Source organism: Diadema antillarum, unplaced genomic scaffold, assembly GCF_040938485.1.
Source record: "Diadema antillarum isolate AM-2024a unplaced genomic scaffold, OU_Dant_1.0 seq00000561_RagTag, whole genome shotgun sequence".
Lineage (NCBI taxonomy): Eukaryota > Metazoa > Echinodermata > Echinoidea > Diadematoida > Diadematidae > Diadema > Diadema antillarum.
In genome coordinates, this window is record NW_027271500.1 from 66,270 (window position 1) to 88,971 (window position 22,702).

At 38.7% G+C, this 22,702-nt stretch overlaps 2 protein-coding genes across 2 annotated transcripts in view; both read left to right on the plus strand.

Moving 5' to 3' along the window:
- Positions 1-9,928, plus strand: part of LOC139735001 (mitogen-activated protein kinase kinase kinase kinase 4-like) — a gene marked incomplete at its 5' end in the record, with an annotated part of 64,096 nt that extends 54,168 nt beyond the window's left edge. The window contains 9 exons of the mRNA XM_071645776.1: positions 430-679; positions 1,609-1,752; positions 2,715-2,797; positions 3,581-3,757; positions 4,415-4,564; positions 5,373-5,451; positions 6,534-6,614; positions 7,195-7,334; positions 7,837-9,928. Of these exons, the coding sequence (XP_071501877.1) occupies positions 430-679; positions 1,609-1,752; positions 2,715-2,797; positions 3,581-3,757; positions 4,415-4,564; positions 5,373-5,451; positions 6,534-6,614; positions 7,195-7,334; positions 7,837-7,914 (1,182 nt within the window). The remainder of the gene's footprint in view (positions 1-429; positions 680-1,608; positions 1,753-2,714; positions 2,798-3,580; positions 3,758-4,414; positions 4,565-5,372; positions 5,452-6,533; positions 6,615-7,194; positions 7,335-7,836) is intronic.
- Positions 9,929-15,393: 5,465 nt separating this feature from the next.
- Positions 15,394-22,551, plus strand: LOC139734964 (mannose-P-dolichol utilization defect 1 protein-like). The gene is made up of 5 exons (XM_071645741.1): positions 15,394-15,543; positions 16,680-16,745; positions 18,562-18,694; positions 19,678-19,882; positions 22,303-22,551. The coding sequence occupies exons 1-5, from the start codon at positions 15,429-15,431 to the stop codon at positions 22,549-22,551; spliced, it is 768 nt and encodes a 255-aa protein (XP_071501842.1). The 5' UTR covers positions 15,394-15,428.
- The last annotated feature ends 151 nt before the right edge of the window (positions 22,552-22,702 follow it).

Genomic DNA, 22,702 nt, shown 5'->3' on the forward strand with positions numbered 1-22,702 from the left:
TCTCTGTCAGTATTACAAAAATGGCAGGCTTGATCCGCATTGTTGATATCTTCTTTGTAAAGACCAAGAGAGAATTTTTAAAAAGAGGTGAGGCATTGGGTGTTTGTTCCAACCTCATTATGTTACTGCCATTAACTTTTAGAAGTGCCACTTTAGCATTTTAAGCTGCAGGTGAAGGGTTCAAGACCCAGACTTTTTTTTTTTCTCTTTCATTTGATGTTCTTTATCACTTGGTGTTGAACCACTGCTCAAGCATGTGATAGTGTGCATGGATAGTAGCCGTGAAAGGAAAGTCTATATAAACTTTATTCTCTTATGAAAACAAATTTTCTGATTATTCTAACCTGCAGTAATCCTAAACCTCCTCATGAAATGGGTGTCATACGTTACTTAAATTGTGTCATGCTTCCCTCTGTCTCGTCTTAGCAGTACCGGCAGGCAATCATGGCATCCAACGGCAGCGGCGGCTCAAAGACGCCGATGCACAAGCAGCCGTCCTTCTCCGCGTTCGGCTTCGGGGCGAGCCCCACGAACGCGAGCACGTCGCAACACCCCCGCCGCGGGTCGAACATCTCGGTCAACGTGAAGCCGACGACGCCCGAGAGTCTCAACGACATGCCGGAGATCCGGAAATACAGGAAGAAGTTCAACTCAGAGATCCTGTGTGCTTCGCTCTGGGGTGAGGGCGCTCTCTTGGAAAGAGAAAAATAAAAAAATCATATATCCCACTGTTTTAATAAAGTCATTTCTTATTTTCTTTAGCAGTTTAATGTTCATGTAGCTGTATCTGGATGGCCTTCATGTACAATCAGTATTAAATGAGTTTGTGGTACATTCAAAGTGGTATCAAGAGCTGCAGTAATTGGTCCGATGTATTATTAAAGAGATATATTCAGACAATTTTTATCACTCAAATTGAGCTAAATCATTGTCCTTTCTTTCGAACAGAAAGCCATATGTCTTACAGTTTTATAAGAATCAGGTTTGTTTGCAAGTTCGTCCATGTAGAGTGAGATACAGTCTATTACTAGAGGAGAAACTAGGATTTACTCATATTGACAGTGAGATTGTAGAGGCCTGTTTAGAAAAAAAACTTACACTGTACATCACAAGGGCAATAGAAGTTGAGGTATCTTTATCATATGACACTGTACATTAGATTTCTTGTCAAACAGGCTTTCTCACATTAATAATTCAGCTCTTTTATTTTTCCTTTGGGTAATATCTACTTGAGGCATTGACACATAGGTTCTTGAGTGTGTTTTTAAGAGATATTGAGACGTTGTTAACTGATCTTTTATTGGCATTTATGTGGTCAAACGTGACAGGATAATGGTACTGTTAAACTAGAGATAGTCACAGCATGAAACTGTCACAAGTTGGAGCCGATGTCCTCTTTCGCGGCATAAAACCTCCGCAATCACCGCTGGCATTCGATGCATTGTGTAGACAAACATTTTTGCTTGCACTTTACTTTCATGAATCTTGGCTCCTCGTGAAATTTGTGAAAGTTTCACGCACGCAAAAATTTCTGGCTTTTCAGTAATGTCCTGTCATGATAAATGACATTTATCATCTATGCCTCATCTCCTCTGCTGCCCTCTACAGGTGTGAACTTGTTAATAGGAACCGACAGTGGCCTGATGTTATTAGACCGGTCGGGAGAGGGGAAGGTTTATCCCCTCATCTCAAGAAAACGCTTCCAGCAGATGGATGTCCTGGAGAGCCAAAACATTCTTGTCTGTATAGCGGGTAAGTGTGTGAAATAAACAAACATAGAGAGATATGTAAACAAATAATCAAACAACATTGATGCAGGTTATAGAGGAATTAAAGAAAGCTAACATTGTTACATAATGTTCATTAGTGACAATATTTTGAGTGGGTTTATTTATTTGTTTTATTTTATCAATTTAATCATGGGATAAGATGCCCTCAATCAGCCATGTAAGGCTGTTTTTCAGAGAGGTAATGAATACAACGCTACATCAGCAACAAGAACTGAACTCAAACAAAACATGGCATAACAATAAACAAATTAATCACATCTAATCAACAACAGAAGCAGGCATAGCATACTGTATATGCCATATATTTCGCGTGTCTAAATTTTCGCGAATCGGGAATTCTTGACGATTTCGCGAGTGGAGAAATTTGCAATCGTGGAGTCCTGTACTGAATGGAGAAATGTACAGGCATATGTCACATCAACATCGGGATCAGAGTCAATATTTTCGCGTGTCTTTTATTTCGTGAATAGCACCTGACTCGCGAAATTCGCGAAAATAAAAACCTCGCAAAATATTTGGCGTATACAGTTAATATAATACATTATGAGACATATAACAGGAACTAGGGTAAAAAAAAAAGACACAAAATATACACAAAAATTCACTGCACACAAAATGCAACAAAAGATGGTGAAAGACACATTGACTTCCTTTTGAAGTTTCTATGGGAAAGTTTATGCAAAATAGCAGAATTACTTACACTGTAGTTGTTGAGAGGTTGTTGCCTCCCTTAAAATAATCATGCTCTCATTTGAAAGCATCAAACAAAGTATGGCAATTTTATGAGAAAAAAAAAAAGAAGAAAGTATGTGTTGGTAGTTTAAGCATTCATGCCAACATTGTTCATATGTATCCACAATGCAATTCTTTCAGTTTTTTTTTTTATCGCCCTGACTTTTGATTTGTATTTTACTGTTTGTGCAGGCAAGAAGAACAAACTAAGAACGTACTTCCTATCATGGTTGAAGCAAAAGATCGTCCGAGGAGAGGGGGAGGCCCAGGCCAACGTAAGTCTCTCATTAAAGCTGCCATTTATTGGCACTTTCATGTCAAAAATTACTTCTGGGAAAATAATTCCCTCAGTGTATATGTATGCATGTATTGAAACATTGGGTACTGAATCACGTTCATTTCATTATTTCTTTGTAATAATACAATGTATATGCACAGTGCCTCCTGCCTAGAGAATTGTTGTTCACTGCAAATGTCACAAGGGTGTATAATGATGGATTCATATTTACTGATTCTGCAAACTCGTACATGGCTGCCAACAAATAACATAAACATCTGAAGTGCAGATAAGTGGCAATTACTAGTACATAGTGGCCATTGGTATGCAGCTATTATTCAATTAAGTACTAGTGCTTGCAAATAAAGATAAAATAAGTTGTATATGCATAGACATGGTTTTGAAATGCTTGAGATACATCATCAAATTATTGCTGTTGAAAAGCACACACTGTTACTGAGGTTTTGTTATGGTCATAACATATTTGGGGAATATTGAATGTTATTTTATTAAACTATCCATGTCAGCAATCTTTGTTGTGTTTTGGGTTTGATCTGTTTTGATTTGTTTTCTTTTGTTTTGTTTTTGATTTTTGTATCTGGACAATCTAAACTTCTGTACACAAACTTTGATTCTTTGTTTTCTAGCTATGATTTGATTATTGTTATCACTATAATTATTGTTATCAATAGTTATGCTATTATTGTTGGTATTATTATTACTATCATCATCATCATCATCATCATCATCATCACCATCTCCTTTCATTTCTGTCTCCTAGCAACAGACCATGGACAAGAGAAAGAGTGGATTCCTGTCAGTGGGCGACCTGGAAGGCTGCATCCACTACAAGATCATCAAATACGAGAAGATCAAGTTCCTCGTCATCGCCCTCAAGGACAGCATTGAGATCTACGCCTGGGCCCCCAAGCCCTACCACAAGTTCATGGCATTCAAGGTGCGTGTCAGTGCCATCTTAGCTTTGTGTCTTCAAAAAGTAGAACTTGTATACTTCACACTGAACTTTTGTTATGCGTTGTTGTGTCACTGTAAATTTGGATCAATAACTTTAGGGGGAAAGGGTTGCAAAAGCTGAATTATTAGCCAAAAAAGGTGATTCTTATGATATTACTATATACAGACTAATGAAGAAAGATGTGAATTGATGACATTATCACCTCTGTCATTAATTATGACCATTATCAGTATCTGATAAAATCATGTTAATCTTGACAATTCTGTATTTTTTTTTTTGTTCATGTTCAATTCTGATGATGCATCTATTATTCTATTTCGTTTGATTTTACTGTAGTTATTCAAGTCAACCTGTAACATGATATGGAATTGTACTTTAAGGCATGAACCCCTGTAACATTTTTTTGGGAACCGCCAGAAATGTGAATGATTTGGTGAAATAATCATTCAAAAAGAGATGTCGGGAGACGTGAATAAAGTTGGTATGGAAAAGAAACTATTTTCCTGTGGGATTGATATCTAAAGTCATTTCTATAGGTCATGTCTTTCAATCACTTGTGCAAATGATATTCCCACATACCCAATAAAAGTTGTGATCAAGAGTGTGTCATTGGTCATTTGTTTTCTTGTCCACTTGCAGTCTTTCCCCAACTTGGTTCATCGACCTCTGATCGTTGACCTGACTGTGGAGGACAACCAGAGGCTAAAGGTCATCTATGGTTCGGTCAATGGATTCCATGCCATCGACCTCGACTCAGCGTCTGTTCAGGATATCTACACACCTCCTCAGGTACTATAAAGCAGGAATTTCTCATAAAGCATGCTGTCTGGAAAGGAGAATTCCATTATAGCATTTTTTGTGAAGTTCATAGCATAGAAACACAAAACATTACTTGCGGGACGAAGGAAATGTCAATTGATCTCTTATTGAAAATAACACAAAATTGAAGTGTGTATGAAACCAGTTTACTAGTACACTGTATATCAAAGATATGATTGGCATGGTAAATTGCACTACTATCGTTTTCAAAAGTAGATAGTGGCTGTTTTGACATCTTCTTGGTAATTGTAATGTTAAACAATCTGCCCTTCTGTCAGAAAGAATTGCTTGGTGAATTGTGGATTACACATGATATGTCTATGATTATAGAAGGCTTATGTTCCACCCCTCTCTGCCCCCATAAAAAAAGAAAACAATATCATTGTTTTGCAGTTGTACACAGTGCTTTATCAGTGCCATGAGACACCATGCTACATACAGTCATTGTTCAGTTTTCATAATCCTGAAAATCAAATTTAAATCACACATGCTATTTTTTTTTTTTTGTGGGGGGTGGGGGGGAGGGGGGGGGGGCAAGGGAAATGTCACATTTAATCATTTGAAAATTTTAGGGGATGATTGTGTACACTTGCCTCAGAAAATAATGAGATCGATGGGCACAGATGACTATCAAACCCAATCCAAACCTACAGACGTCAATGCAAAGTTACCCTTAAATTAACTAAATTGCATCTCTATGACACTGATTGATAATGCGCTATGCAGCGATAATGAATGCTTACTTTGAGTGTGTGTGAATCTTTTTTCATTCGATAAGGAGCTGGGTACCATTACACCGTACTGCATCGTCATCCTCCCAAACTCTCAGGGCAAATACCTCCTGCTCTGCTTCAACAGTGAGTATCCCTTATTAAGAGATTTCTAAAAAACACCTGTGCTCTGTAAAAGTGGAAATTTTTGTGTGAGTTATTTTTCACACGCTTGACCATAAGATGAATTTCACTCGTTTATACATGTACTTTCGCGAAATCAAGATATGAAATATTGTTACATAGAACAAGCAAAAAGATTGCATGTTTTTATTTTTTCGCTACAATGTAGTTTCATGTCCTGCAAAATGTGCAAAAATTTCCACCTTTTCAGTATGTAACCACTGCCTAGACGTCTGTTTTTCAAAACATTGATTAAACTCATCAGTTTGATATCATGGAGTCCCTGTAAGAGACTGTTGAGGGCAAGGAAAAGGAATCAATGTACTGGAGTAACTTGAAATGAACCAGAATGCAGACTGTGGAGATAACAATGTTGAGGTGGAATGGTTTCTGTAAAACCAAACATTTTTGTGTGCATGAAACTTTTGCAAATTTCGTGAAGAGCCAAGATTCGCAGAAGTAAAATGAATGCAAAAGCTTGGTTTACACAATGCCCTAAATGCCAGGAGCGATTCACAAAAGTTTTCTGCAGCAAAAAAAGTGTCATGCTGCGAGTGTTTCTGGTTTTGCAGTAAGATACAGCAAAATGGAGAGTGGCGTAAGAGGGTTCATTCAGATACCAGTGGAAGAGCTTTCCCCTAGTTTGCCCTCAACTTCACTTGTCAGTCATACTTACATGCTCCACAATCCATACTCATGTCAAATAGATGGGCATTGTTGTCTAAGCTTAAAAAAGTGAGAAATTATGTGGATGCGTCGTGAAATGTGTCTACTGTGGCAAGGGTGCCTGGGACCCATTGCATAAAAGTTACTATTATGGTAACTTTGCCATCCAATGGTAACTTCCATGGAATTCTTGATTTTGATTGGCTGTTGAGTATTGTTGCCATGGTAGTTACCATTGGATGGCAAAGTTACCGTAATAGTAACTTTTATGCAATGGGCCCCAGGTCTTTTTACAGCAGGATTAGTTTGTGCTGTCGATCCTCGTGAATTTGCTTTGATAACACATCAATGGGTTTCCCTCCATCTCCTCTTCTTCCCAGACGAAGGTGTCTTCGTGGATACCAAGGGGGTCCCCTTCAAGGATGTCATCCTCCAATGGGGAGAGCTGCCTGCCTCCGTCGGTAAGACCATTAGATGCTCCTTCTGTATCCTGTGACCTCATTCAAATCTCGCGCCTTGCGTGAACTGGTCATTATTCTGCTGGATATGAGATACACTGAAAGAAGGGATTGTTGATAAGCCTTGTCCGCATTATGACTATCCAACATAACAATGTTGGAATATCAGAGCATGGGTATTTGTTCGCAGTTCATCATGTCACTCCTCAGAAAGATAAAAATTCAAACTTGTTAATGATGGAAGGGGAAACAATACAATAGATTTCCAGTGAATTTATTCAGACCCTGATAAAATTGTAACCGTCATTCTCGGTACAAAAGGAGAGCATATTCTCAAGTGAAATGGGGTTAGTTTTGCATTTCTCTTTTCGAGACTCTGAGGTGTATTATCTTATAATATCCTACACAATGTTGGAGACATTATTTGTCAACCATGCAAAATTCCGCAACCTTTGCAAAAAGGATATGTACCTTGTAACCTTTAGATTGCTCATGTGTGTCGCCATCATGCTAAATGAATCTCCGTATGCGTGCTGGTTCTTGGTTCATCCATCCCTCTGTCCATCTTTCTCTGTCCACACAGCCTACATCAGCACCGGTCAGATCATGGGCTGGGGAAACAAGGCCATTGAGATCCGGTCAGCGGAGACGGGTCACCTGGATGGGGTCTTCATGCACAAACGCAGCCAGCAGCTTCGCTTCCTTTGCGAGCGAAATGACAAGGTGAGCTTCATCGTCCCTCATAAGATTTTCTACATTTTATCGGAACATATTAGGACAGGAAGAGGAACAGAAAGTCAGGATAGCTGTGAAGTGAGCAAAGACTCCCAGACCGCAAGATTTTTTGCCAATCTCAAAGTAGATTTCTCTGTGTGAAGCTGTTCTTCTGAATTTTAACGTGAAGCTGTTCTTCTGAATTTTAACATAAACTTGCTTGTATGTAAAATGTCACAGCAATTGTAATGTCAACAGTAGCAATTCAGAGAAAGAAGCTATTGTTTGACATCAAGGTACATTTGTAAATGGGGCTTTTTTCAAGGAATGATTTTCATCAAGCTGTGATTTTCATCGTCATCATCTTGATATCTGCACCATGTTCAACCATAATCCATGTTCCAGAGCACTTTGAAGTATAGCTGATTAAGGCTGCCTTGACCTACAAAAGGTTAAGTGATTGGCTGTTGAGCAAACTGTTATTTTTTCCCACTCTCTCCTGATTTCATAGGTGTTCTTTGCATCAATTCGGCCGTCCAACTCACAAGTCTACTTCTTAACGCTACGAGCAGGCCTCGGCAACTGGTAGTCAACAGCGGGAAGAAGGCTGTCCATTGGTCCTGCGAGCCCAGGACTGAAGTTTCACCTCCAGATGAATGGAAGCTCCCGCACTAGCTAGGCATCTCCACAGCAAGTGGAATGTACCATTCAGCCATGTAGGTGACATAGTGAGGCTTTCACACATTAAGCAAGAGCAGTGGAACTGTCCTCCATTTGGTGAATGCAGATACGGTGAATCAACTTCAAATGTTTAAAAGTCATCAGTTCTGCTCCACCCATAAGGTAATGGAATGTTCCGTTGCTATGCATATGTTGTGCATTAAGCAGCGGAGCTGTCCACTGAAATGAGGGGAGATGTAGCATAGAGGGACTGTTTTTTTTCCCCCTGTAACTGTCTTGCCCTGCAATGTCAAGAATTTGCTTGGCTATTAAAGGAGATTGCTCCCAAACCATCAGAGAACATCTCTGATTTTAAGTGAAGACGTGAAATATTCACACTTCTCTCTCTTTTAACATTTTGTAACTGATCCTCAATGTTTTAACAATAAGGAGTATGCTTAAAGGAATTGTTCAGCTGTGGAAAATGTCTGATCTTGCTGGACATCTAAAGGTGATGCTAACCAAGCAAGTCATCCATTAAGTATCAGTATCTTGTTTGGGTACTCCTCCTGTGTATCATACCTCACCCACTTCTGATGTGTACTACTATGCCCACAACTGTATGTGCATGTTATATGTCTGAAAGTTCCACTTTCTAGATAATGTGAAAGTGTATGCTCCATTAACTACTGTCGTGTATATCATGTTCATACGAGAAATGATATTTTGTAAGCTTTGAAGTGGTTCCCAGTGAGTACATAATATCAGTGTCGGGGAAAAGCTAGCTTGAATTCTTTCATGGAAAGAAGTCAGAAGTTCGGTATAGATGAGATCCCGAAGCAGTTTGAGCAATACAGGGTGTTGAAATGAGTGTACAAAAACTTTGTATGGACTGTAAAAGTGGAAGTGTTTTGAGAGACTGCGTTTTTGCACTCCGCCTAAAGAGCCACAATTCTCATGTTTCTAATTTTACTGACTGTTCTACACATTAGTGTAAATTCTGATTGTCCACATGTTAAATTTGGATATGCATGTGCATACGAATATTCTCATGTATCTTCAATGCATAGTCGTTTGCTCTGGTATGGCCATGGATGGAACATGTAAAACTTTCCACACTGCAAAATATTCAAAGCTTTCCGTAATTTGTGTGTGCCTCCATGTTCATGGGGTATGCTGCATATGCACATGTGATATGTGGAGCAAATTCTTATAGCCCGTGACGAGTCAAAACATTGAAGAGAGTAACTAGATATGTAATAATATAGTATTTTGCATTGTGTTTGAAGTAAAATTTACAGAGAGTTGTAATTGTGGATGTGGTGAGATGGTACCAGCATTTAATAATCCCGATTGCGAGATATTTGCCCTCTTGCAAGTCATTGTTTTTATGTTTGTAGAGAATGCGTGCGACAGGATATTTTACGAGAAATGGTGCTGATAAAATTCATGCGAGATGAAAATGTGATATGTTTGTGATTGCATGCACTGCAATTTTTTGGCCTTAATTTGATGCAGTTGCTGTATTAAGCGATGTAGACACTTTTTTTTTCTTTCTGTCTTTTTTTCTTTTTTCTTTGAAAGCCAGATATGTGTTGCTAGACTTCTTAAACATCACCTGGAACTTCTACCTGTCAGTATGTTCTACTGTCTGTCAGTATGTCCATCTCTCATCTTTCATCACGATGCCCCCCTGAAATTTTCTGCCCATGCTGTAATTATGACATTGCACTGTTGAGAGACATATGAAAATGTTATTCCAAACTCTGCAAGCATTGCACGAAGACGTTGGTAGCTGTTGGTCCTTTGTTGAGGGTAACTACCTTATCTACAGTGTAAATACGTCACCACTGGCTGTCAATGATGAGCACAAGTGTGCATCTCACCTGCTTCATTTCCTCCCTATCCTCTGCCTCCAACTCTTCCACCTCATCCTCATCCTCATCCTCCTTCTCTTACCCCCCCCCCCCCTTCCCCTTCACCCCCTTCCTCCATTTCATCCTCTCTCTGTACAAGTTGTAGTTCCAGTTTATGGGTAGTCAATGACACTAGTCCAGTGGAGGAGAAAACCTGGGCCCCATGTCATAAAAGATGTTAGGATATAGCAGGTCTTGCTAGAATATCAACTTCCCCTAGCAAGAGCCAATCGGGAAGTAGGATTCTTGTCATTACCACGACAATTACATGAAATGGGCGCTCATCTATCTAACCTGCATCTAGCATGGGACTGGAATGATGTTGACCTGTGGGTGTGTCCACTCCCCGGTATCAAAAGCTGCCAAGCTGGTGCAGATGGGTGTGGTTAGAATGGATGTTGATAGCTCGAGTGATGATGGTCAGTGATGGTGAGTGTTATCTAGGAGAACTCCAGTTAGGAGGTTTGTCACAAAAGTACAGCCCTGAGTGTTTGTGCGTGCATACCCAGCCTGGTCACAGGCATCGTGTTATTGTATATGAAATATTGTTAAAGAAAGATTTAACCCGTTCTGAACGGGAGCCTGGTGGCCTGCGTATTAAGTTTATGGGCATTTCAGAATTCAGTATGAAATGGGTTAAGAAGTTGTATGAATTTCTTGTGATTGAGCATTTCATCCCACGAAGAAACTAGTGCTTATTCGAATCAGTGAAATGAAACAAATTGGTGTGAAAGTGGGCATGCAACCAGTACGGAGGCTGTGACTACTAGAATGATAATGAATTACCGGCCATCAAGTCACATGGTCACTCTAAATCAGCAACCTAGGTCACATGACTTCAAAGAGTATGAAAAAGTTCAAAGTAATAAAAGTGTATAATGCAACTGGCAATTCAAGGTTGTGCAAGAAAACAGCTTCACTATTAGCGTTTCTGTGGCAGTTCATCCTTTTATTGGTGTCTGCTGTATAGGAGCATACGAGTGGTGGTATGCTACAAGTGTGTGTATATTTCGTTGATCAGGGCAACCAAAAGCTGCTAGGCTCCTGTGTACAGACTTTTTTTTTTCCTTTTTTGTTTTTGTTTTTGTTTAGCTAACAAGGAGATTCTGGTGTGGAAAATTCTTTGATACACAATGCTGTAAGATTTGTGTTCCAAGTGTCTTGGATATTGTGGCAAAGGTGTTAAAAGTGGAGAAGGAAGAATAGAAATGTCATGAAAGCTGATGCTTCAAACTTATACCAAGTCTTCCAACACCAAACAATACAATCTCATCACCTAGAAACATTTTTTTTTTTGCTTTAATGTGTGTGTTGCAAAGTAAAATATGGAGACACATTTTAGACATCTGAAAAGACAGCAACATCACCTGTTTACCTGATGTGTATTATTTCTGCTGTGGGGAGTGAATTTGACTTCAATTGTGTAAATCATGTGTTCTTTAAAAGTACTTCTTTTTTTTCCCCCATTGAGAGGTAGACTTGTCTAGTGATGAATGTTTTCTTGTGTTACCTCTCTTTTTATTTGTTAATTTATTTCCTGATTATCTTTTGTCTAGTGTGGGAGACATATTTGACATATCTTTCATCAAATTTTGTCACCCTGCAAACTCTATCTTTTGATGAAATGTGAATTGGGGTTAAAACATCCACACTGTGTGAAGTTGATCAGATTGAAATTTGTTTTGGCCATAGAGACAAGGAAACTGAGAAGCTGTTCTGGCTCTGTGGGTAAGGCCAGGAACTCTCAATCACAAGGTCCCAGGTTCAAATCCCCTGGCCATAGCAGTTGTGCCCCAAGGGGGGGGGGGGGGGGGGGAGAGATATGTGGAGGTAAGGGTTTGACGGCACACTTACAACATGCACTACTACACAAGATGCAATACAAAACACACAAAAAGAGGGTAAATATTATGTGCCAAGAGGTAGCTCCGTACTGTGGTCTGTTTCTATTGCTGATTTGTTCAAAAAGGTGCTTATAATGTGTTACAATTTCATCCTTTTTGTATCCAATGGTGTTAATTATCTGACAATGCTTCAGACATTACAAAATTTGTCAGTGCATATACACATTGTGAACACACAAGTGTTCTCAGCACACACAATCCGTGTTTCCCATCCTACATACACAAAAGCTTTTCGAAAGTAGTTCTCTGAAAAAAAAAATGGTACAATGATTATGATGATGATGCAAGATTGGATATAACTTCCACAGTTTTGTCTACCTGGTTATAGGGTCAAGCTGACTTGTCTGTATATTTGTGAGTACTCGAATCTTTGGCACATCTTTGGTGTGTCTTCATCGTTTTACGAAGCTGCTTAGAATCTCTTGGTGATATCTGATGTTGTTTCCACACCCTTTCCTGCATTGTCGGTTTTCGTTCCAACTAATGCTGCACATGCTGTGTATACAAATAACTGCAGTGTTTCCTATGTGTGGGACTATTGGAGGTGAATGGAGGGGAATTTACCTTCATGAGCTGTAGCTTTGGTGGTGTAGATCTAGGTGTGTGTGTGTCTCATCTTTGCCAATACAGACATTACAAGCAGCCAGTGAAAATATTGATACTCGTAAGCAATTGTTATACTCTTCTTTTTGTGTGCATTAAAGTGGCTGCTGAAATACTGGGAGGTTGTCTGCGGGAAGACAAGATGTTTCTTACCAATGTAATGGAGCCACACTAATGTAGTTCATATCATATTTTATGGTTTTTTTTTAATCTATACATTGTGTTTGCTTGTTAATGTTCCGTTGTCTTCATATAAAACTATTAATGCCTTAAAACTTGAGTGGTGATTATTTTTTAAGATTGACAACTTGATTTCTTTGTTGGGGCAATATGCATTTGTTTTGTTTTTTTAATGTCACATGTTATTTTTTATCAGACGAATGATGATGCTGTACCAAAACTCATGTATGCTATTTGTTTTCACAATGTGTTTTATCAACTTTTTAGGACATAAGACTTGGCTGTGTAAGACATATTCATAAGTAAACATGTACAGACTTTACTTTAGCTGTAAAAGTACGACATTTGTCGCTCATATTTATGTCTCTGTTCTACTACTACTACTACTAGTTGTGACCACTGACGTTTGATTCACCCACTATTCTAGATGCTTATATTTCTTGTTAAGAATGTGACATATGTTGTAGTATTTTCTGGTGTACAAAACGGACTAAGCTGAGAAGTGTACATAGAGTTTGACTTTGAGTTAAATCGGAGAAGTTTATGCCCACTCTTTTTGTGGCGTGGGCAGTGGCTGTACAAAAGAACATGGTAAGACCTGTATATACAGTTTGAAGGCTTGTGTGTTATTGTAATTATCTATGTAAGTATGCAGAAAGGAAAAAAAAATGTGCATCAATAAGTCATGATAAATGAGACACACTCATTGTTACCTGCAGGACTATTGTATGTAAAACAGGATAGGCATATTAAACACATCTGGCATTTATACAAGAAATGTGACCTTTTTTCTCCTCCTTTTACATCCCGAGTGCTGCTAAATGCTGCGATGTACATGTGGGTGCATGTGCATGGTTAATTGTGGTTTGTATGTGCCTGTGTGTATGTGTTTGTGTGCTGTGGTTGGTGTAGGAACAGAAAGCTGGCGTGGTCCGTGGGACAGCTTGGTGAGGTCATAGGTCACCAAGTATTCAAATTGGTGGATTTAAGTGTGTGCTGATGGCATTGTGCAATAAGAAGTGTCCGTAAGGCTGCGTTCACATAGAAGTATACTATTCGGGTATTCGGGCTCACTTTTCAAGGGCACGCGAATAGCTTGAATCGAACGATAGGATTTCCTCACACCGGTTCACATAAGAGGGCACTATTCGAAAGTACGAATAGCTGCGAAAAGTATAGCAAAGTGGGAATCGAGCTTGTTCGATTTTCTTGCAGCGTATACCGTCTCTCGTTTACGAAATAATGACACTTTTGGTCTGGATTTGCCCTTTAGCAAAAATAAGCATGTAGACTGACATTCTGATGCAGTTTAGAAATTGTTAATAAGATTTGCTGGGATGTAGGAGGAAGAAATCCTCACTGCATGGGATGGTGAGTTGACGGTGCAATAGCGAATAGCGAATACCGAATACTTCTATGTGAACGCAGCCTCATGCATTCCCTACATTAAAGCTTGTCTTTAAAGGGGAGTGAAACAAATATTCATGTGGATTGGGTGAATGCAGCAATATAACAGTAGAGTACATCAGTGAAGTTGAGAGGAAAATCAGACAATCCGTTGGAAAAGTTATGAATTTTTAAAGTTTCAATGCAGCCATGGTTGGATGAGAAGACTACAATAACAGTTAGTGACATATTATATAATATATAATATCATATATGATTACATGTATATATGATTATCAAATAGTATATATGCATATACATACATATATATCATTATTATGTATATCATATATAATATATGAAGAACAATATCAGGAAAAAAGAAAAATTCAACAAAATTTCGTTTTTATGAAAAGTATACATATTCCATTATAACTTGTTACCAACATCTAGGGTAGTATTATTCCCCTTCCTTTCTGAAAGAGACAAGTGAAGTGCTCTTTCATTATGATAGAAAAGTGAAAATATGTGGAATTTCCTTCATGTTTTATCATTCTAATGAGGACGTACAATAGTTAAAGATTGACGTTTATGGGTAGAGCAAGAATTGAGCTTTATTGGTACCCTTTTGCCTGAACTTACACAATTTTTTTACCAGACGAACAGAGATTGTTTTTACAATGTCTCGCAGCTCAAGCATATTTCATTTTCATATTTCAATTTAAGATATGTTTATACACTGTTTATCTCACCTCCCTGATAAATCCACTACAGTAAAGTGTGTGCTGTACATTTAGATCTTCATTGATAGATGCATGCATGCTCAAAAATGATATTGAAAAAGAATACCATTATGCTTTCACAGGATGAATATCAGAGACTCCAACTCTCCCGTTTTCGACGGGAGATCTCCCGCCGAAAACCCATTTTTGCAGAATCTCCCGTTCTCCCGTTTGAGATTTAATTTCTCCCGCCCTGGCTCTGTGTCTCCCGTTGGAAAGGATTTCTTACTTATTGCTATTGTATGTTGAAAAAATAAGCCTTAGATAGCACCAGAGAACATCTATAACCCTAGGAATTTCGCGCTTCGCACACATCAACTTGGAGTCTCCCGTTTGCTAGGGGTTTCAGGCGGGAGAATCTCCGATCAGAAGGTGCTTTGGGTTGGAGTCTCTGGAATATGATAATTTACGAGGCATTGCAGAGGTTACAAAGACAATGTTGATTTGCCCCCCCCCCCCCCCCCCCCCCATGTCCTCTGCATAGCATACTAGTACACACAGTTTTCAGCAGACGTGGAGAAACGCATCGCATCGACATCGCATCGCACGCGCGCGAAGGACGTGTCACATTCGAAAAGTTCCTTGAACCTGTACAGTGCAGATATCCAAGCAAGAGCTACAGAAAGTCGTTTGGTAGTCACCATTTGCATTGCACAGGATATCAAATCAGTGATGGATGCCGACAACGTACAGATCGAACGAACGGGTTTATTCCCGTGGCTAGTAATGTTGCTCTTACCAGAGCAGTGCTACGTTACATTTTTCGAGGATTTCGATTTCTTGGATGGTGAGTGTACGGTGGTCTACAGTGGTTTTCCGAACATACGGGTAGCGGTTAGCGCCGTAGTGACGGTCCCATACGTAGATATCGATGTAACCTACATTAATTGTACGTTTCTTCTTGAGACATGCATTCCGTGGCCAGCTGCGCGGCGCGGCGCGCGGCGTGGAGAAGTCCGGCTCCGACCTGTTCACGAAGCTCCGAAGGTCGGAGGTATCCCCAAAAGCCACTTCGAAATTCAAGCTTCATTACTGTCCTCAACAAGTGAATATTGCCAAGAATTAATGAAATTAAATGAAATTAAAATTAGGTAGGGTTACAATACTCTAACACTACAGTACAGCCCGTGTACCATCCCAGTAATTTTATAGCTTCCCACGAAAGTCTGCAACATTATTTCTTCAAGGTTCAAGGTTCGAGAATGTAGAGTCTAGGCAAAGCCAAAATTTAAATATCCGTTCCGACTGAAGTCTGAGGATGATGTTGCTCACCATGAAGTGTGGTAGTAGAACTTATTCATTAATCACAGGAAGTTCATTATGTAAGTGAAGTGCAGAGGTCTTCTAATCATTAATTAGATGAAGCTGTCTTGACCTGTCATGATTTCATAGCGCTCGGACATTTTTCCAGAGACTTTGTTGCAGAGGTTGAAGTCGTGGTCTGGTTTGGTCTTGGTTGTGGGCTTGATTTAGATATGGCTGAATCATGTGAATGATGGCATAGGTTTTACTGTCATTAAATAGATTTTCCAATCAATATGGTTGTCTGTACCATGCATGAAGCCAAAGGAACTGTAGCACAAAGCAACAGCAGAATAGTTCAAGCAAAGAAAACTGAAATAATGCAATGCAGAATAATTCAGGAAATAACTACAGAATATCCCACCACATACATAGGTGCATCAAGAAACTCTTGGTGCACGTCAACTGGTCTAGATCTCTGCTTGATAGTGCAGTAACATGGTATATTTCGTCATTGCATTGGTAAAAAGAAAAATCATCTTTGAAGATGAAACTCGTACACGATGTACAGTGTACAATGTATTACTCATGCATTTGAATTTTATCAATTGGATTTACTTCTTTTGCGTGATTTTCAATATGTTCTCACTTTACCTCATTCATTTCTGATCCTGTCTGAAGTACCCTGCCTGAAGATCGCTCTGAGTAAAGGCCTTGGACTTGGAATTATCCTTGGATCTGTTATGGGTAAGGAGACCAAAAAGAATGCCTAAAGAATTAGTGGTTTGAAAAGTCCAAAATTACTGAAAAACTTTTATCATTTGTTCTTGCTGGCTCTTCATTGAGAAGAACGAGTCGTTTTGTTTCTTTGTTCCTTTGTTTCTTTGTTTGTTTGTTTGTTTGTTTGTTTGTTTGTTTGACACAATGCATAACCTGCAAGATTTACGTCTAAGCTGTGCTCAAACAACTTTGCTCTCATTACAGCGTGGAAACTCTGCAAGTGTATGCGCAAAATCTTGATTCTTGAAAATTACATGTGTATTGTATACATTTGTATTTGTAATGTCTCATTATTAGTGATTTTTTCCAGACAGGACAGCAAAGCGAGATTCAGTTCCACTTAAAATTTATTCTTTTCTGTAATCTCAATTTGCATCCCTTTAAATGCTGAGCCATGTCCTAGTACACTGTAGAGGCCTTTTTGTGTGCCAACATGTAGGCCTACAATGTAAGCAGAAGATGGCAAGTTTATGTTGATCTAGATGACGAATCTGAAAATTGATCTGAAGGAAGAATAGGGAATAGAACTCTTTGAAGATAGCATGTTCTTGAAATAGGTCTGTCTGTACAAGAATTAAAAAATCAAGGAGAAAGCTAGAATGAAAGGAAGAGTATTTTCATCAAGTCTATCAGGTACACATTGCATATTGTGTGCGAACATTTTCCTTGCCTAAAATCAGCTGGTATGCCAGCTTGAACTGAGGCTCTGATCGTAACTGATTGGAAAACATGCTGGTAGGGAATATCTGTCTTATCTTTGTCAATGCTTAATAAACACCTTCAAGGCTGTGCTGTGCAGTGTACACACAGAAGCCTGCATACCAGCAGAATTTAAAGAGCAGATTGTGCATTTGAGGTCGGATGCTGTTTGGGCCAGTATTGTGATACAATGGAATTGGGGAAATGGCTACAGACTACCGCTTTTTAACCCGTTGAGGACGGGCTGATTTTGCTACAACACGCATTTCCCATAGACACATGCCCATATATACTCGGGACTCGTCCTCAACGGGTTAAGATGAAATTCTGCTTTCCTCATAGGAAGTACAAAATAATATAGCAGGTCATAGAGTTACACATGCTTGATGCAAAATTCTTCTACAAAATAATGTGTGTGTTTGTTTTTTAATTGTTAACAACATTTTCTGGATATTCTTTTATAGGACAAATAGCAAAATATACCACAATGGACATTTTCAATACCTTATGATACAGGTTTAACTATGACATCATCTTTTTAGGACCAGTCCATAATACTGTATGTTCAGAATGATGGTGAAATGAGTGTAGGCCTGTTAATCAACTCATCATAATTTAATTTCTTGCAATATGGTATCCAGAGAAATGGCATAAACCTTTTCTGATGCTGTGATTTTGATGTCCTTGTAATGAATGAGAATAAATCATGTATTCCCATATATCATAGATAAAACAGGTTTTGGTTGCTGTTCTAGGACATCAAGTTGTCCACTGTTCAAAGGGGTATGGAGAAGATGCAATAGTTAACTTAAAAAGAGTGAACATAATATATGGTGTGCTCTCAAGTATTATGCATTGCCAGGTCTGTACAGTTTACACCGTGATTTGGATATTCTGCGCAACAGATGTTATTATTTGTTTGTTTGTGTGTTTGATGTATTTTAGTTATAAATGGAAGTTGAAAACATGTTTACTCAAATGAATGTGCATGAGAAGTAACAATGGACTGGTATGTAATCAAACATATTTCAAGCCAAGAGTTCATACCAATTTGGCTTTGAATCATGTCAACTTTATTTAACAGTGAAGCTGCCTCAGATTGTCAAGATACTCGTATCCAAAAGTGGTGAAGGACTTAGTGTTGTGGCCGTCATTTTGGAGCTGGTGGCAATTTCAGCATCGTGGGCATATGCATTCAGAAACGATTATCCCTTCTCGTGAGTATCTGATGCTGTTTCTTGATACACGTTTAAGAAAAGTTGCTTGGAGAAAAAGAAAGTAAAAATTGGTGAGGTTGGCAGTAAATAGTACACATGCACTTTGTACATGATGTTTTGCGATATTCACAGATGTTTATGATAAAGAAAATAGTACAGTACTGTTATAGGATGCATGACGGTCCTTCATAGATTTCAAGCAGATTTCAAATTGATTTCATAAATCAAAAGCTAGTGTTCACTATATATCCAGCTTATGTAAAAGAGGAAAATCTACATATTGCGTGTTTTTTACATTGAACATCAAGTCCCAAATTCACATTTTTAAAGCATGTTTTGTTTTATTACTTTACTCATGACAGCTGAAGGAATTTTTTATTCTCAAAACAACTCAACTCAGCACCTCATCAGAATCCTAGAGAATTCATTATTCTCAATGCTTATGTTGGTAAGATGATTAGTAAAGAACACCTGCACAAGTGATGTCCTAGTTCCATATGTAGCTTTGTTACGGGACACTACTTGTGTGATTAATGTGTTTAATCAGACAAAGTAATAAGGAAAAAAACTCTGTCCCTTTTAGATGGGACGTAACACGGAGGTCTCATGTGCAAGAGAGTTACAACTCACACACTTAAAAGATCCTGTGTAATTTGTTCCTAGCAAAGAGCAAGGTGCAAATGTGATGTCGTCTGCCCCAAACACACCTAGGATAATTGGTGGGAGATGCCTTCTTACTTTTTATTTCGGTACTTCATGGGAACAAAATTGTTACATGAATAAATCATTTGAAAACTAACAACAGAAAATGGAGACAACTCGTAGAGCTACAACTGCACACACAGTACTCAATCTCTTGTGATATAAATGGTCATTGCATGATAGCAACCATCATATTTTGCAATGTTAGCTACATCTGTAGATGAATGTAGATTGATGTTGATTCTTTGTCATTGCTCTGTTTTGATCCCTTTCTCTCACAGGGCATGGGGTGAGGCCCTTTTCTTAGCTGTGCAGACAACTACCATCGCCTTTCTATGCCTGCAGTTCGCCGGCCAGCAGGCGGCGGCGCTCTCATTTTTTGTCACCTACATCGGCATCATGTACACCCTCCTGTCAGGCCTGGTTCCAATGAATGCAGTGGCCATGCTTCAAACGGCAAACATGCCCATCATTATCATTAGCAAGGTAAAGAGCAATGCATTTCCCACTTTCTTTCTCTGGCATTCATGAAGACCAGTTGCAAATTCAGAACTCATTCATTTCATTTCATTTATTTTCACTTAATAAAACATGCATACTTACATAAAAATGTGACAAATATATGACAAATATAACATGAAAAAATGACAAAACAAACAAACAAGCAAACAAACGACTAAAGTTATCAAGTGAAGGGGTTAATGAGAAGGCGCTGGGCCTTATTTAAAACTAGCCCCGGGAAAGTAAATACAGTGTATTGTCTCTTCTTTCTACAAACTATAACCAGTAACTGACAAAAAAAATTCGGCACACGCACGCACTTTCACATGCATACACACATACACAAACAAAACATACACAAGCACATTAACAATACACAAGATGCCATTTTCACAAACATACCCCTATCATTCTACTCTAATTTAGAATGATATTGAGTATTTCCAGAATACCTTTCAAGTAAAATATGCTTGAAAGCTTTCTTAAAAGTCTTTTTACTGTCTTCTTACATTTCACATCAGAGTGTATAGAAATCCAGATTTGGGGGCCTTGAAAAAATATTGACTTTTTGTAAGAGGATGTACGAATCAGAGGCAATTAAAAATTTTTACAATTTCTTGTGCCATAATTATGATTCCTGTGTGATAATCAAAAAAAAAATTGAAAATTCTGATGCAGTAGAAGAGAACAATATGTTGATGTCATCATCCGTTGGTCAAAGGTTGCTGTGCACACTCATGCACTAGTGCAGACAATTGCTTAGCTTTCTTTTTTATGTAGATACGTTTTATTGACATTTTATGCTGATCTTGGTATTTATGTGATGAATTAGAGTAGTGCAAGTACATGTGTTAAAGGGATTGTATAGTTTTGGTTGAGACCTAATTTCAGGTTTCTAACATTTTTTGGTGAGAAACCACTTATGAAATATGAAAGAGCATGTAATTCTATGAGGAATTCAACTTTTATTTGATCAAAATTGGTTTTGAAATGGCTGAGATATCCAAAAAAGAGCGATTCTAATAAAGTGTGGGACCCACACTTTATTATGATCGCTTTGTTTTACTTTGTTTTTGGATGTTTCAGCCATTCCAAACCCGATTTTCATCAAATAAACTTTGAATTCCTCTTAAAATGGTATGCTCTGTACTATATCATTTGTGTTTTCTTGGTATCTCGCGAAAAGTTAGAAGCCCAATTCTCATCCCCACCAATACTGTACCATCCCTTTAATGGGCTGACAAGTATGTGCGTATTAAAGTCCTCCAGATTCAGTAGTTTGCGAAATGAAAAGAAAATAAAGAACAAGCAAACACACACATGCAGAAGCCCACTTTTATATCCTAATTAGGATGTGCAGCTTACTATAATGTTATATTAGCACTGTCATCAGAGAACTCTGCTTTTAGTTGCATATTTAGGAATATTATATGACTTTTAAGCCATTGTCAGTGTCAACTAGGTTTATTTTCGACATAAAAAAATTCACTTCGACTTCAATCTCAATATATTTCTGCAACTTTTTTCTTCAACAGTACAATATACAAACAATGATTTTTAAAAACGAAAAAGACTCTTTTTCCTTAAAATTTTATCTAGTGTTCATAGTAGTTATCTCAACTCTGAACCAAAATACAATTTTTTTTGCATTTGAGATATGTTCAGTGGTTTCTTTTAAACGTACATCAGTATGTTCTAAAGATCTGCAGATGTTAGGAGCCCTGCTCACTATTTCTATGTTTATCACCCCCTCCCCCCTTTACTACTTTTGGAAAGCAAGTTAAAGAAAATATACAGTGCACTCCTGTTACAACGAACACGGTTATAACGAAATTTTGTTATAACGAAGTAAATCTTCTGGTCCCAAAATTATCACCATTAAAGTCTATGGTACAAAATTTGCTTATAACGAACACGCTTATAGCGAAATTTCCGTTATAACGAAGTCTTTTCCAAGCGCCACAGACAAAGAAAAACAAAAGAAATGTGCTCCGTTAAAAGGAAATGCGAATTGCTTTCGAAAATACGTAGCAGAACAAGCATTTATAGCGTCTCTGCATGGGTGAACGCTTCACACCACTGTGTGTTCGCTCCTTGTGTCACACACAGTTTCTGAGGGGAACTTGCGTTTATTATTGTAATACAGTTATCCCATCACATTTCACATAGCTTTCCAGTGTATGATGAGTATTCAGCAAACATAATATGATATATATACGTGGTTCCTTGTTTTCGTTATATATTGTATTTGTTTGTTTATAACGAAATTTCGTTATAACGAAAGAAAACTGCCGGTCCCGAGCATTTCGTTATAACGGGAGTGCACTGTAACAGAACCAAACAAATGCAACCCAATTGTGGCCACATTTCACCCCTTGTACCCTGCACTTCCAATCCTCTGGCAGCTGATGCAGGCCTCGGTCAACTTCCGCAACGGCCACACGGGCCAGCTGTCCTTCATCACCGTCCTCCTGCTGACCGCCGGCAGCCTGGCGCGCATCTTCACTAGCATCCAGGAGACCAACGACCCCATCCTGGTTTGGACCTACATCGTCTCCTCCTCCTGCAACAGCCTCATCCTGGCCCAGCTCCTCTGGTACTGGGGCGCCACCGCCGACTACCTCCAGAGGCAGGGTGCCAAGAAAGCTGAGTAGACGCCGGTGGTCGGTCCCCGTTGGCGACGGGGAAAGCGAAGAAACCAGAAAGGGGAAGGATTATCACAAATATAATGAAATGTGGGTTCTGTGCATGCAGAATTGAAAGTAGAACACATCAGTGAAGTTGACGAAAATGGGATGATTCGTT